The sequence below is a fragment of the Phocoena phocoena genome, chromosome 15 (genome assembly GCF_963924675.1).
Source record: "Phocoena phocoena chromosome 15, mPhoPho1.1, whole genome shotgun sequence".
Classification (NCBI taxonomy): domain Eukaryota; kingdom Metazoa; phylum Chordata; class Mammalia; order Artiodactyla; family Phocoenidae; genus Phocoena; species Phocoena phocoena.
The window spans coordinates 75,961,995-75,976,235 of NC_089233.1; the positions used below are offsets into that span (position 1 = coordinate 75,961,995).

Below are 14,241 nucleotides of genomic sequence, written 5' to 3' on the forward strand. Positions count from 1 at the left end.
GGTCACTTGCTGTCCATCACTTAAACAGCCAGGGGAATGCAGGCGATAAATAATTAATTCAGCTTTGGGTTAACTCAGTGCCAAGGCCATTTTACCTGCCCAGAAGATCAGATGGGGGCCACCACTCATTAATTACAAAGCAGGAGTGGGAAACAAGGCTGCTCGGTTAACTTTGCTTTCAGGAAGAAGCTGTGGCAAGTTAGGGAGGTGACGAAGACTGCTTTCCGCCCAGCTGCACCGATGTGTGAGCCTGCATGTGTGTATGATCACACAGCCATGAGATCTTTAGTCCACTACCCTGGAAGCTGAGTGTTCTCCCACAGGACCTTGCCTCCGTTTACGAGGACACTTCTGTCTAATCTCCCTCCCTCCCACTGCAGCAAAAGTCCACCACCCAGCAGCGCCTGTGCTCTGTTCTACCTTTTCTGTGAACGACGGTATCTGACCTCCAGGGGGCGCGCACTGTGAGCCAGACCCGGTGCTCAGCGGCTCACGTGCGCCACCTTGTGGCCTCCTCTCCGCACTGTCAGCCAACTGGAGTGGGGACACCTGCAGCCCTGCCTGCCCCGCACCACTCCCCTGCCTTTGGGTAACAGCAGCCCATTTTCCTTCGGAGAACTACCTCCACTTCATGTGAAGTCCCGTGGATTGTCTGGGGCGAAACTACCCCCTCCAGACCTCAGGTGTGACCATGTGACCCCAGCCTGGGTCACTCAGTCAGTGATGGACTCAGAGGGGACAGGTGACCTGAGCTGGGCCAGTGGGTATCAGACTTGGGGTTTGTGCTGGAATTCACGGGAGAAAGAATCCCTCCTCCATGGGGACTGCCAAGTTTCCAAGAGCTGCTGGTGGCCTTTGCTGCCACCACCTGGGAAAGCCCATCTGAGGCGTGAGAGAACACAGAGGTGAGGGGTGGGAGATCACAGATTACATTTATTTTCATTTTTCTGTGATTAAAATTTTTTTCTAAGGGAATAAAAGAATACTCTAAGTGCAAAGTAGGTCCTGGATTGGATCCTGGAAGAGAAAAGGGACAGTAGTGGAAAAACTGGGGAAGTCTGGATAAAGTATGGACTTTCAATTAATAGTAATGTACCAACGCTGATTTCTAGTTTTCCCACATGCACGGTGGTTCTGTAAGAGGTTAACACTGGGGGGAGCTGGGCGAAGGGTATTTGGGAACTCTCTGTACTGTCTTTGCAACTCTTCTATAACCTAAAATTATCTCAAAATGAAACTACCGAAGGGGAAAAACCCAATTCTGTGCACAGCTATTATTCTTATTACCTCCTCCTTTTGGATGGTGAAATTGAAGCCCAGAAAAGTGAAGTGATCTATTCAAGGTCACACAACTAGTCAGTGGCAGAGCTGGGATTCCACCCGAGTCTGTCTCACTCGAAACACTGCTTTTGCTTTTCATCCTCACGTTGCGGTGCCTCCATGATCACGATTGCGATCATCTCCACTGAGCAGCTGAGCATCTGTAAACCCCGTGCCCGTGCAGCTCCCACAGTCCGCCTCCCCCCGCTCAGGACCACCCAGGAGTTCCTGCAGCCATGGCTGCTGAGCCAAGGCAGACGTGGAGAAGGAAGAGAAGAATGAAACTTGACTGATGGGGCCGCGACAGCTAGCGGTGTCAGTCCCAGCACTACCGTGGTCAGCAGAGCCGCCCATTGCCTGACAGCTCAGAGCTGGGAGAGCAGCCCGGACCATGATGGGCCCGCAGGGGCAGGCCTCTGGGAGCCCTCCTCCCTCCGCCCACTCAGCCCACCCCAACCCGGCCCACGTCCCCTAGGAGCCAGCCTCTTCCCCTGCCTGGACCTTGGATCTCAGCCCACCAGGCCCTCCTCTAGCCCCTGGATGCTGGAGACCCCCTGACCCCTCCATCAGCCTAGATCCCAGGTCTGGGGCTCTGGACTCACGGAGGCTTTTCGAGGATCCTGTGAGATGATGTTTGTAAAGTGCTCAGTCGGGTGACTGGCACAGGGTAAGCGCTCAACAGTATCTTTTGAAATGATTACTCCTCACTCAGATCTGACGACAGCAATCCCAGCTACCATTTCTCAACCCCTTGGAACACTTTCTGCAGCTGGCCTCTGGGTGGCGCTCCCTCCGAGCTCTCCTCCCTGGTGGCTCCTCGTCTCCCTTGCTGGCTCTCCTCATCTTTCTGACCCCCACGCTGGAGAGGCCCAGGGCTTGGCCCGCTTCTCCATCCACCCTTGAACAACCATCTCTGCGCTGTCAACCCCCCAACATGTCCAGCCTAGACCTTAACCCTGGACCCCAGACTCTTCTTTTCTCCAGGCGCTCCTACCTGCCCGCTCTCCACCTAGAACTCAACATGCCCCAAACAAACCCCCGACTTTCTCCCCCAAAAGTCACTCCTTCCACCATCTTCCTCAACTTCAGCCTTCCTGCTACTCACGCCCAAGCCTGGAGTCATCCTGGTTGACATCTTCTCCTAATATCCCATCCAAGAGCAAAGCCTGTTGACTCTACCTGGAAATATGTCCAGAAGCCAATCCCTCTCCCTTCTGCCCTCTGGTCCAGCACCATCCTCTCTTGCCTGGATATTGCTGTGGCCTCCTCCCTGGTCTCCTTGCCTCCACTCCCCCCACTACAGTCTATTCTCAGCAATGCAGCCAGAATGACCCCTCTAACGCAGAAGGCAGGCCATGTCACTCCTCTGCTCACAGCCTTTAAAGGGTTTCCATTTCAGAGGAAGAGCCAAAAGTGCTCCCCATGGCCTACAGGTCCTGCATGGTGTGGCACCTGCTACCTCCCTGCCGCATCACCCTCATCCCCACCTCAGGGCCTTTGCACTTGCTGCCCACCTCCTCCCCCATCCTACACAGCTACATGGCTCACTCTCTCACTTGCTTTGAGGTTCTGCTAAGATGTCACCCTCTTGGTGAGGCCTTCCTTGACCACTCGAAAAAGCAGGCCCTCCTCACTCCTGCCGCCATCCCCTTTCCCTGCTTTATCTGTTCTCCACAGAACTTATGATCTGTAATACATTTGACATACTTACGTGTTTAGTTAATTGTCTGTCTTCTCCCACCACGATGTCAGCTCCTTAAGGGCAGGGGTCTTTGTTCTGCTCACTGCTCTCTTCCCAGCTTCTAGAATGGTACCTGGCACACAGTGGGCCCTCACTAAGTATTTCCTGAATATGTTTATTGAGCTAGTTACCTGCCAAGCACAGTTACAGGACTTTACATGGATTGCTTCCTTTCATCCTCCCCACAATGCCTTGAGGAAGGTCCTGCCGTCTCTATTTTATGGAGGAGTAAAGCGAGGCACTAAGAAGGAACTGACTTGCCAAGTAGTGGTAAAGTCAGGATCCAAGTTCAGGCAGGTTGTCCACAGAGCCTGTGCCCCAAACCACTGGGCTACCCAGCCTCTTGGCCCTACTCTCAAAAGACTCGAGATCTTGAAGGGTCTTCCACCTGCCTGAATTCTGGACGCTGCCAACAACTCAATCTCAGAGGATACCCTGACCCCAACTCTTGCCCAGTTCTCCTGGCCCCGCCAAAGGCTGTTTGCCGGGCTTGCTGCCACTCAAGCCCCTAGGCCAGCATCCAGTTCTGCTGACAGAGGTCAATTTCCATAGGGGATTATGGGGACAGTTTGGAGTCCCAAGTCACTGCCCATAAATATGTTATTAGACACTAATGGGGCCCCAACTGCTGATTAAACCCAGCCCCCAACCCTTCCCAGCCTCTGCCTGCAAGGACAGTTAATGGCTCTGGGAAAAAACTAAAAATAAGTCGTAAGTCAATGGGAGAGGAATTACCCAGAAATGTCAGCCTGTGTAACTGTCACTGCCGAGATGGGGCCCAAAGAAGGAGGGGGCTCAGGGCTGGGGCGAGGGCAGCAGCCAGGCCTGGAGATGCAGCACCCTCAGCCCAGCTTTCTCTCACTCCAATATCTAGTCCTTCAGCAGCTTCACTGGCCCTGTCTTCCCTTGGTTTCCAGAATCTATCCACTTCTTCCTCATCTCCATGGCCACCACCTCCCCTTCCTGGAATACTCTATCCCCACATCTTCCCCCAAGTCCCCAAATCTAGATCTTTCTTATCATCCAGGGTTCAGCTCAGTCATCTCCTCCTCAGAGAGGCCACCCTGGCCAGAGCAGACCCCCAGGACCTATCTAGTCATGACCCTGTTTTATATCCTGCATATCAGCATCTAAAATCACCCTATATCTCTTTCCCTGATGTCTGCCCCACCCCTGCCCCTGGCTGAAACAAAAGCAACACAGAGCAGGGTCTTTGAGGTCCGTGGTAAGTACTCAGTGGAACTTTTAAATGAGTCTTCAAGATAACTGGTCTGCATACTTCAATAATCTCAAGGTCGTGAAAAACAACTAAAGGCACCAAAACTGTTCCGTATCAAAGAAAACTAAAAAGGCAGAATGACTAAATGCAGTGTGTGATCCTGAGCTGGATGCTGGACCAAGATGAGCCATAAAGAGTATTATTAAGACAACGGGCAAAATTGGAATGTGGACCGTATATTAGATAATGATCCTCTGTCTGGGTTAACTGTCCTGAATTTGATCACTGTGCTGATCAAATGATGATGTAAGGGAATATTCTTCCTCCTGGGAGAGGCACGCTGAAGTAATTAGGGGCCAAGAATCATGATGTCTGCAACTAATTTGCAAATGGTTCAATAAGATACGCACAGGAGGAGACAGAGAGAAAGCAAATGTGGTCCAATGTTTAAAACTGGGGAATCAAGGTGAAGTATATATGAGTTCACTAGACTATTCATACAGCTCCTCTGTAAGTCTGATGTTTTTCCAAATTAAAAACATATATATCGAATGAATGATCCTGGTCATGAGACTGTTTGACAGTTAAGAGAGTCAGGGAACTGGGGCAGACAGCTGGGTGTGTGCGCACCGACCCACAGCCATACTCACAGTGGCGCACTGTGTACACCTACCTGCACCCAGATGTGAGCGCCCGTGCAGGCACATGCATATGTGCTCGCAGGCGTGTGCCTAAGTGTGCCTGGTGGCACACACACACACGAGTGCACACACAACACACAAGCACTCGTGCACAGCCTCACGTCCACACCTGCACACACCCACCTGTGTGGCCCAGAGCTGCAGCACCAGAGCCCGCGCCTGCATCTCCTCCGACACGCCCATCTCCTCCAGGTGCAGCAGGTAACTCTCCAGCCATTTACTCCGGTGGGCCCGAGTGGCCAGCCTGGCTGGGGACAACAGCTTCCACAGGTGGCCTTTGACCCTGCACACCTGGTCCTTATCCCCTGCAGGGACGGAGCACAGAGGATGAGGGTTACAGATCCACCTCCAGCCCAGGGTCACCCAGCCCTGACCTCCCATTAGGCCAAGGGTCTTCCAGGTGTCACCCCAGGGGATGGGGAGTTCCTGTGGGAAAGAGGCGACAGGGACCCAGCCCTTAAATGCTGGCCTGGCCCAGAGGAGGCACTCAATCAACATTTGCTAAATGAATGGGCTTCTCGGCACAGCAGGGGGAGGGGCCGGAAACGGGGAGCCACATTCTGCCTTCCTGGGGTCTGACCCCAGAGGGACACCAGCCCACGTGGGCGGGGAGACCCTGAGAGCACACTCAGCACAGCGTCACTCAGGGGTAACAACCGAACTGACCGCCAAGAGGGGACAGGTTGGTCTGGGGTCTCAAACTCAACTACCTGCAGGAAAGGCAGGTAAAGTGAATGAGGGAGGGACAGGAAGGGGCCCAACGGGAGGGTCGGGTGGCTCCACTCAGCTCCACCGACCAGCCCAGCCCAGCCAGGGAGCCTGGGTTTCTAGAAGAAACTGAAATCCAGATGTTCAGGGGGAATCTTCTCATGTGTTTTAAAGTTAGCATCTCAGTAAGAAATTTTTAATCACCGCACAGGCCACAAAAGCATCTCAAGTTAAACTGGCTCACGGATCACCAGTTCGAAAACACCATTAAATAAACGATGGTGTGTTTACATTCTGGAAAACCGTGAAGCAGTGAAAACCAATGAGGAAGTTCTTTATGTCCAGCCCTCACCGGGCCCACACGGGCAGACCATTGAAGGAATAAAGTCAGATGCTTATTTATTTATTGTATTAATGCTACAAGATGATGCTGTACTGACATATATATATGTGCAAATATAAGATTTGGTTGTTCCAAAATCACTCCTTGGAAAAGGGGGAGTCACTTGGATTGCTACAAAATTCCAAAGTACTAGAAACTCTCTCATTGACTTTTCTGAGCCACAAAGCAGTGTTTCAGGAAGGTCCATCCACCCAGTGGCTCTAAACCAGGCTGCACGTTACAGGATGTAAAACACGGGCGACACTTATTCGAGTGCATTAGTTAACGTTTTCAAATAATATGCTCCCTATGCTTTTCTTCAACCTCTAGACACTTTCAGGTGACATACTTCTCAATTTAAACCAGTGAGGCCAATTGTTATCTGAAATACATGATTTCCCTCTTTCCCAAATTTTCAGGTACTGGAGCATCACCAGGCAGGTTTAAATCTCTGGCTGCTCAGGTCCCCACCCCACCCCCACCAATCTCATCAGAATCTCTGGGGGTGCGGCCCAGGCGCACGGAGATTTTAAACAGGTGGGTGCAGGGTGCAGGAGGTGCTGAAGCCACCTCAGTTGATGCTGGTTCTAGATGCTTACTTACAGGACGGATCTGATGAGATTGGTAACAAAAGGAGGTAAAGGGCTTCCCTGGTGGCGCAGTGGTTAAGAATCCGCCTGCCAATGCAAGGGACACGGGTTTGAGTGCTGGTCTGGGAAGATCCCACATGCTGCGGAGCAACTAAGCCCGTGAGCCATGGCCACTGAGCCTGTGCTCTAGAGCCCGTGAGCCACAACTACTGAGCCCACGTGCCTAGAGCCTGTGCTCCGCAACGAGGGGAGCCACCGCAATGAGAAGCCCGCATACCGCAACGAAGAGTAGCCCCTGCTCGCCGCAACTAGAGAAAGCCCACGCGCAGCAACGAAGACCCATTGCAGCCAAAAACAAATAAATAAATTAATTAAAAAAGAGAGAGAAGAATCAAAATAAAATTAAATTAAAATGCTTAAAAAAGGAGGGGAAATTTAACGCAGATTTAGAAATGACTGGCATTTTTTAAGGTCTGCCAGCACAGGTGCAGGTCTTGAATGTCACTGTAAATACGGCTTTTAAGGATGACTTTCAAAAGCAATGCAGTATGCAAAGACAACCGACAGAATGGGAGAAAATATTTGCACATCATACAGATACTTGTATACACCCACGTTCATAGCAGCATTATTCACAATAGTCAAAAGGTCGAAATAACCCGTGTCCATCAACAGATGAATAGGTAGACAAGAGGTGGCATAGGCATACAATGGAATATTATCCAGCCTTATAAAGAAGGACATTCTGATGCATGCTACAGCATGGATGAATCCTGAGAAGGTTATACTAAGTGAAATAAGGCAGACACAAAAAGAGAAATATTGCATGATTCCACTTATACGAGGTACTCAGAATAGGCAAATTCATAGAGACAGAGAGTAGGATACAGGTTAATAGGGGTGGAGGGAGGGAGAGATGGGGAGTTATTATTTAATGGATACAGATCTTCTGGTATGATGAAAAACTTCTGGAAATACATAATGGTATGGCTACACAACACTGTGAAGTTTATTTATTGAATTTTATACTTAAAATGGTTTAAATGGTAAATTTTATGTTATATATATTTTACCACCACTAAGAAAACAGGAAGATATGTGAATGTCATTTGGCAAATAAGCCAAAGATGGTGGTGTATAATAAAAAATTGGATTGGCAAAAAAACAAGTAAAAAAAAATATAGCAGTAATTTGATCAAATCTGCTTAACATTTGGAGAGCTCTTAGAACGGTGCAGGATACACGAAATCTTACACAAGAGTTAGCTATTGCTACTCTACATTGTTAGAAAAAGGCAAAGTGTCTACATCAGTGTGTTTACTATGCACTTGTGGGCAAAAGAGAAAAACAAGAATATAGCACATTTGCTTGTATTTGTGTACAGGAACTCTGGAAGGATCCACGAGAAACTAATAAAAGCAGCCAATTGTGGAGAGTGGGAATTGGGTGGAAGGAGGGATGACAAAAAGGGAGGGGAGACTTTTCACTGTTACTATTTCATATTTTCAATGTTTGAACCACGTGAAACATGTTCAAAATCTGGCACCACCCCCATCCCTGTAAAACATTTCCAGCGAAAGATCACAGATTCATAGACTTACAGATTCAAAAAGCTCATTCTGTATTTCAAACAGATGATCGGGAGTGAAGAAGAGGGGTTCTGAAAAACTGAGTTTGGTGACTCCACCTGGGATCCCGCTGATGGGGAAGACGCAGGTGTCAAAGGTGGAGTCTGAATAAGCCAATTCCTGAAATGTGAGCATGGGAAGAAAGCAACATTTCTAAACGGTTAGTTTATATAACATGTGAGCTTAACGAGGGATGTTCAACAAAATCAATAAGGAGACATCGGGGCTTCCCTGGTGGCGCAGTGGTTGGGAGTCCGCCTGCCGATGCAGGGGACACGGGTTCGTGCCCCGGTCTGGAAAGATCCCACATGCCGCGGAGCGGCTGGGCCCGTGAGCCATGGCCGCTGGGCCTGCGCGTCCGGAGCCTGTGCTCCGCAACGGGAGAGGCCACAACAGTGAGAGGCCCGCGTACCTAAATAAATAAATAAGGAGACGTTATTTCATTTCCAGTCCTAATTATTTCCATGTTTAGGTTGACCAAAAAAACAAAGCAAGACAAAACAAAAAAACTTTCCCACTGGGAAAACCAGGGTTTGCTGTGCATTTAGATCAGAGTATAATTGGGGCTTGTACTGTATTTTACCATGTGGAGAAGGGTCTAGAACTGCTCTGTCCAGGAAGGAAGCCACAAGCCACATGTGCTTACTGAGTACGTGAAATGTGGCCGCCTGGAACTGAGACGTGCTATGAGTAAAAAGTACACCCCAGATTTCAAGTCTTGCATGAGAAACAAAATGTAAAATATCGCAAGAATTTTTATACTAATTACATGCTGAAATGCTAATATCTTAGATATACTGGGTTAAAGAAAAAATATAATATTTTTTATATTTTATAAAATTGATTTATATTTTATAAAATTGATTTCACCTCTTCCTTTTTTTTTAATGCATCTACTAGAAAATTTAAAATTACATAAATGACTGGCATTCTATTTCTACAGGATAGCACTGTTCTAGCAGGATAACACCAAACTGATAACAATGGTTACCTTGGTGATAGATGTAGAGGGAGTGTGGTCAAAAGAGAATTTGCCTTTTCTGTAATATTTGATTTTTTTTTCCACAAGAGGCTGGGGAGCCAAGTTAATAGCCCCAATTCTGGAGCAGAGTGCCTGACCTTGAACAAGGCACCTCACCTCTGAACACCTCAGTTTTCTTACCTATAAATTGAGGTAAGAGTACTCATCACATAGGGTTATACAGGGATTGAATGCATTAACATATAAAGTCCAAAGAGGGATGCCTAGCACAGGCCTAATAAACATTAGCTATATTATTAAACAAAGCTTAATGAATGTTAGTAAATTATTAGTCCAAGGAGAATATATTCATGTATTATTTCTATAAGTAAGAAATAATAATAAATTGTGAGGTAACGAACACCCAGTTTGCAGCCACAGAGACCCAGGTTGAAATCCCAGCTCAGCCCCTTCCTAGAAGGATGATCTTGGGCAAATCACTTTGTATCTCTGAGTCTCAGTTCCCCATCTGTAAAATGGAGGCAACCTGGCTCACAGGATCATTAGGAGGACTCAAAAAGATCACACACAGAACACACTCTGTACTGGCAGGGGTTTGGTTAAGTTGTACTTGCTACATTCCTGCCATTTTTTTTTTTTTTTTTGCGGTACGCGGGCCTCTCACTGTTGTGGCCTCTCCCGTTGCGGAGCACAGGCTCCGGACGCGCAGGCTCAGCGGCCATGGCTCACGGGCCCAGCCGCTCCGCGCCATGTGGGATCTCCCCGGACCGGGGCACGAACCCGCGTCCCCTGCATCGGCAGGCGGACTCTCAACCACCGTGCCACCAGGGAAGCCCAACCTGCCATTTTTATAAGGTATTATTCATCAGCCCCAGTGTAATGACTCAACGCTGTGAATCAGAACTGGCCGGCTCATGTGACAGGTAACTTGGTCAGAGGCAGGAGAAACAGGTTTAATGTCAGACCTCCCATGCTGTGTGGGCTTGGCTGAGGCCCTGTCCATCTCTGGGCCTCAGTCTCTCCATTTGTAAAGCAAGAGGACTAGGCATGGAAACACCTCTGACCACTGGAGACCTGAGGGTACAGTTCAGAGAGGCCCCCAGCGGAGACATGTTTTTATTTTAAAAGCCTTGTGTTTTACCTTTAAAATGCATTTGATTTTTGCATTAGACCCTGTGATTCTTTAATATAAGAATGCTTTTTTTCCCCAAAACAATATTTAAATAAATAATAATAATCCAGTGAAATGATTATTCCAGAAAGAAGCAGTATGCTTAGCTTGGGGCTCTAACTCCCTACTGCCCCCCAACTCCCTCCTGTATGAGAAGCACCAGACTCAGTGGTCTAAGGGTCTCCAAAAGGGTCAATTTTCTTTTAAAATGTTTACATTTCTAAAAGCAGAGGAGGAATAATGCATGTAAATGGTAAACAACAACAACAATAATAATAAAAGAAAAAGAAAGAAAGAAACTCTAAGGGTTCAAATGGGTGTAAGATTCTCTCCATCCCATCTCAGCTTTTCCAGAGGCAAAAATCTATAAATGCTCCCACATTTAAACACAAACACACACACACCCCCCTACCGTCTGTTCTGCACCTTTTTCACAACAGTAGATTTCAGCCTATAGCAGTATATCCCATTACTTTCTACAGTTGCATAGCTTTCCTTTGTGTGAAAGCATAATTTATTTCATCAGCTACTACGGGGGACATTTAGGTTGTTTTTAGGGTTTGCTAAAACAAGTGACATGCTAATGAATATCTGTGGATCCGCAGACACATGCAAGCATTTCTGTGGGGTAATTCCAAGAAGTGGAAGTACAGGATCAAAGGAATGTGTACTTTATATGTTGATAGTTTCTACCAAATCACTCTTCGAAAGAAGCTGCATAGCCTCACATGCCCACAACCAGGTCTGAGGGCCGTTCTGCACCTCAGCCTCCAGTCCCTAGCTGAGAAACCTTCCCCAACATCTCCACCTGCTGTCCATACCGGGAAGTGCAGCCTTCCCATACCCAGCCCAGAGCTGCTCCCAGAAAAACAAGGAGAGTTCCCCTCTGCATCTACACAGACTCCCCTGCAGCATCTGTATGGAGGAAACGGCAGCAGAGAAACTACTCTTTCCTGGAGAAGCAATCCATGCCGGCACGTGTCAGTGCTTTATGCACTAGCTTTTGCAAGCAGACAGACCAAGTTTCCATCTTGCTGGCTCTGCCACCTACCAGCTGTGTGTCTATGACAAGTGACTTCACCTTTCTGAGCCTCAGTTTCTTTACCTGCAAAATGAATTTAATAATACCGACTTTCCAGCACTGATGGCAGGATTCAATAAGATACGGAGTCGTCTCTAAAAAGACATTAAGGGTCATGAACAGGCAACTCACAAAGAGGAAAAGCAAATGGCTGGTAACACTAAAAGATGTCTCCTACAGTAGTCAGGGAAATGCCCATAAAGCCAGATGCCCTTTTTTGCCCATCAGATTGGCAAGGATTTAAACACCGATAATGGCACGTTGACAAGGTGGTGGGGAAATGCAAATTAAAACAAGTCACCCACCTCTGTCCATTAGATTGGCAAACAAATGGAAAGACTGAAAAAATCTGGTGGGGAAAGAGCAGACTCCTTTCCTTTGGGTAGGCATATGAATCGCTCCATGGTTTTGGAAATGATGTGGCAACAGCTAATAAAAATTTTAGGGCTTCCCTGGTGGCGCAGTGGTTGAGAGTCTGCCTGCCGATGCAGGGGACACGGGTTCATGCCCCGGTCTGGGAAGATCCCACATGCCACGGAGCGGCTGGGCCCGTGAGCCATGGCCGCTGAGCCTGCGCGTCCGAAGCCTGTGCTCCGCAACGGGAGAGGCCACAACAGTGAGAGGCCCGCGTACCGCAAAAAAATAAATAAATAAAATAAATTTTAATGTGCATGCCCTTTGACCCAGCAAACCCACTTCCAGGAAACTGTTAGAGAGAAATAAAATCACCAGATGGTAGAAGAGATACAAGTACAAGGAAATACTAAAACAGTAACACACATGAAAAAGGAAACAATTATAAATATCCATTGGAGGGGGATGGCTGCCTAAATATTGACCTCTACTTTGCTATATTCATTTTTGCTTGAGTTAGTTTTATCATAGATTTGCTGGGGTTTTCTGGGTATAGCATCAGATTATCTGCAAATAGGGATACTTTTATTTCTTCTTTACTCATTCTTATATTGGTAATTGATTTCTCTTATCTAAGTGCATTGGTTAATGCCTCTAGATGTTTGTATTGACAAGGGAGACTGTATATCGTTAGGTTAAAAAAGTAAGTTGCAGTTAATAGATATAATCCCTTTCTATAAATACACAGTGACACTTTAGATACATATATTTGTCTCCATTTTCAAAATAGAGTATCCCTATAAAACACTGTGAAGGGATACATCAGCATGTTAACGTTGGTTTCCATAGGAAGCTGAGCTTGGAAGACTGAGTATTATTACTTTTTACTGCCTACATCTACCACAAGAATATGTTTCTTTTTTTTTTTTTTTTTTTTTTTTTTTTGCGGTACGCGGGCCTCTCACTGTTGTGGCCTCTCCCGTTGTGGAGCACAGGCTCCGGACGCGCAGGCTCAGCGGCCATGGCTCACGGGCCCAGCCGCTCCACGGCATGTGGGATCTTCCCAGACCGGGGCATGAACCTGTGTCCCCTGCATCGGCAGGCAGACTCTTAACCACCAGGGAAGCCCTCTTTTTTAATTTAAACAATCTAATGTGTTAAAGTTTCATTCTTAAAAATATATAAATAAATGAAATGGGGTCATGAGCTGTTGTGAGCACTGAATGAGACAATGTTTAACCTGGTATCTGGCACCAAAGAAAATGCTCAACAAGTAGCGTTTTTTCTTTATTACCTCAGCCAATCCTAACAGCCACCTTCTAGGAAGATCCTACTGTTCTTCCCATTTTACAGATGGGATCACTGAGGCACACAGAGATTACATAAGAGCTAGTAAACCACCTCAAGCCACCTGAGCCCAGAGTCTGTCTTGACCACTGCCTTCAACTGTCCTCCGGAGAAAAGATCTAGGGCAAAAAGAAGTTAGGTAGGGACTTCCCTACTCTTAATTTCCCTATTCTTAACAACTGTGGCACAGTAGTTAAGAATCCGCCTGCCAATGCAGGGGACACGGGTTCAAGCCCTGGTCCGGGAAGATCCCACATGCCACGGAGCAACTAAGCCCATGTGCCACAACTACTGAGCCTGCGCTCTGCAGCCCGCAAGCCACAACTACTAAGCCCACGTGCCACAATTACTGAAGCCCGTACACCTAGAGCCTGTGCTCTGAAACAAGAGAAGCCACCGCAGTGAGAAGCCCGTGCACCCCAGCGAAGAGTAGCCCCTACTTGCTGCAACTAGAGAAAGTCTGTGCGCAGTAACAAAGACCCAACGCAGCCAAAAAAATTTTAATTAATTAATTAAAAAGAAAAAAAGAAGTTAAGTAACTTGCCCCAAATCACCAGCAAGGAAGCAGCACAGTAGGGATCTGAATTCAGGTCTTGTTGCAAGTACCTGAGACCAGGACACACAGTTATTTCTCAACCTTCCTACAGCACCTGTCATACATGCAGTGTCCCAGCCTCACTGGAGATTCAGATTCAAATGGACCATGATGGGGCTGGGTGACTTGTCTTATTAACAAGGACCCCAGAGGATTCTTCTCACTGGGGAAGTCTGAGACACAGTGGCCAGGGAAGAATGCAGTCCAGTGGTTCCTATGGCCCTGGCACTCTGAATCCAGCAGGAAGCTCTTTACCAATATTGAGTCCACAGAAATGAATGACGTGGGTTTTTACAAACCGATGTGGAAAGTTCTAGATGTGGAGTTCAGTGAAAATGCTAAATAGCGGAACAATGCCTCTCCAGTGTGCTAGGTCGATGTTATAAAAGCACAGGGCTGATAACTAAGAGAAACGAAGGCAT

General features: G+C 47.6%; 1 protein-coding gene across 1 annotated transcript in view; it reads right to left on the reverse strand.

Moving 5' to 3' along the window:
• PTGIS (prostaglandin I2 synthase) overlaps window positions 1-14,241 on the reverse strand; it is a 39,967-nt gene that overhangs the window by 7,870 nt on the left and 17,856 nt on the right. The window contains exon 6 of the mRNA XM_065892462.1: window positions 5,105-5,286. Coding sequence (XP_065748534.1) covers window positions 5,105-5,286 — 182 coding nt within the window. The remainder of the gene's footprint in view (window positions 1-5,104; window positions 5,287-14,241) is intronic.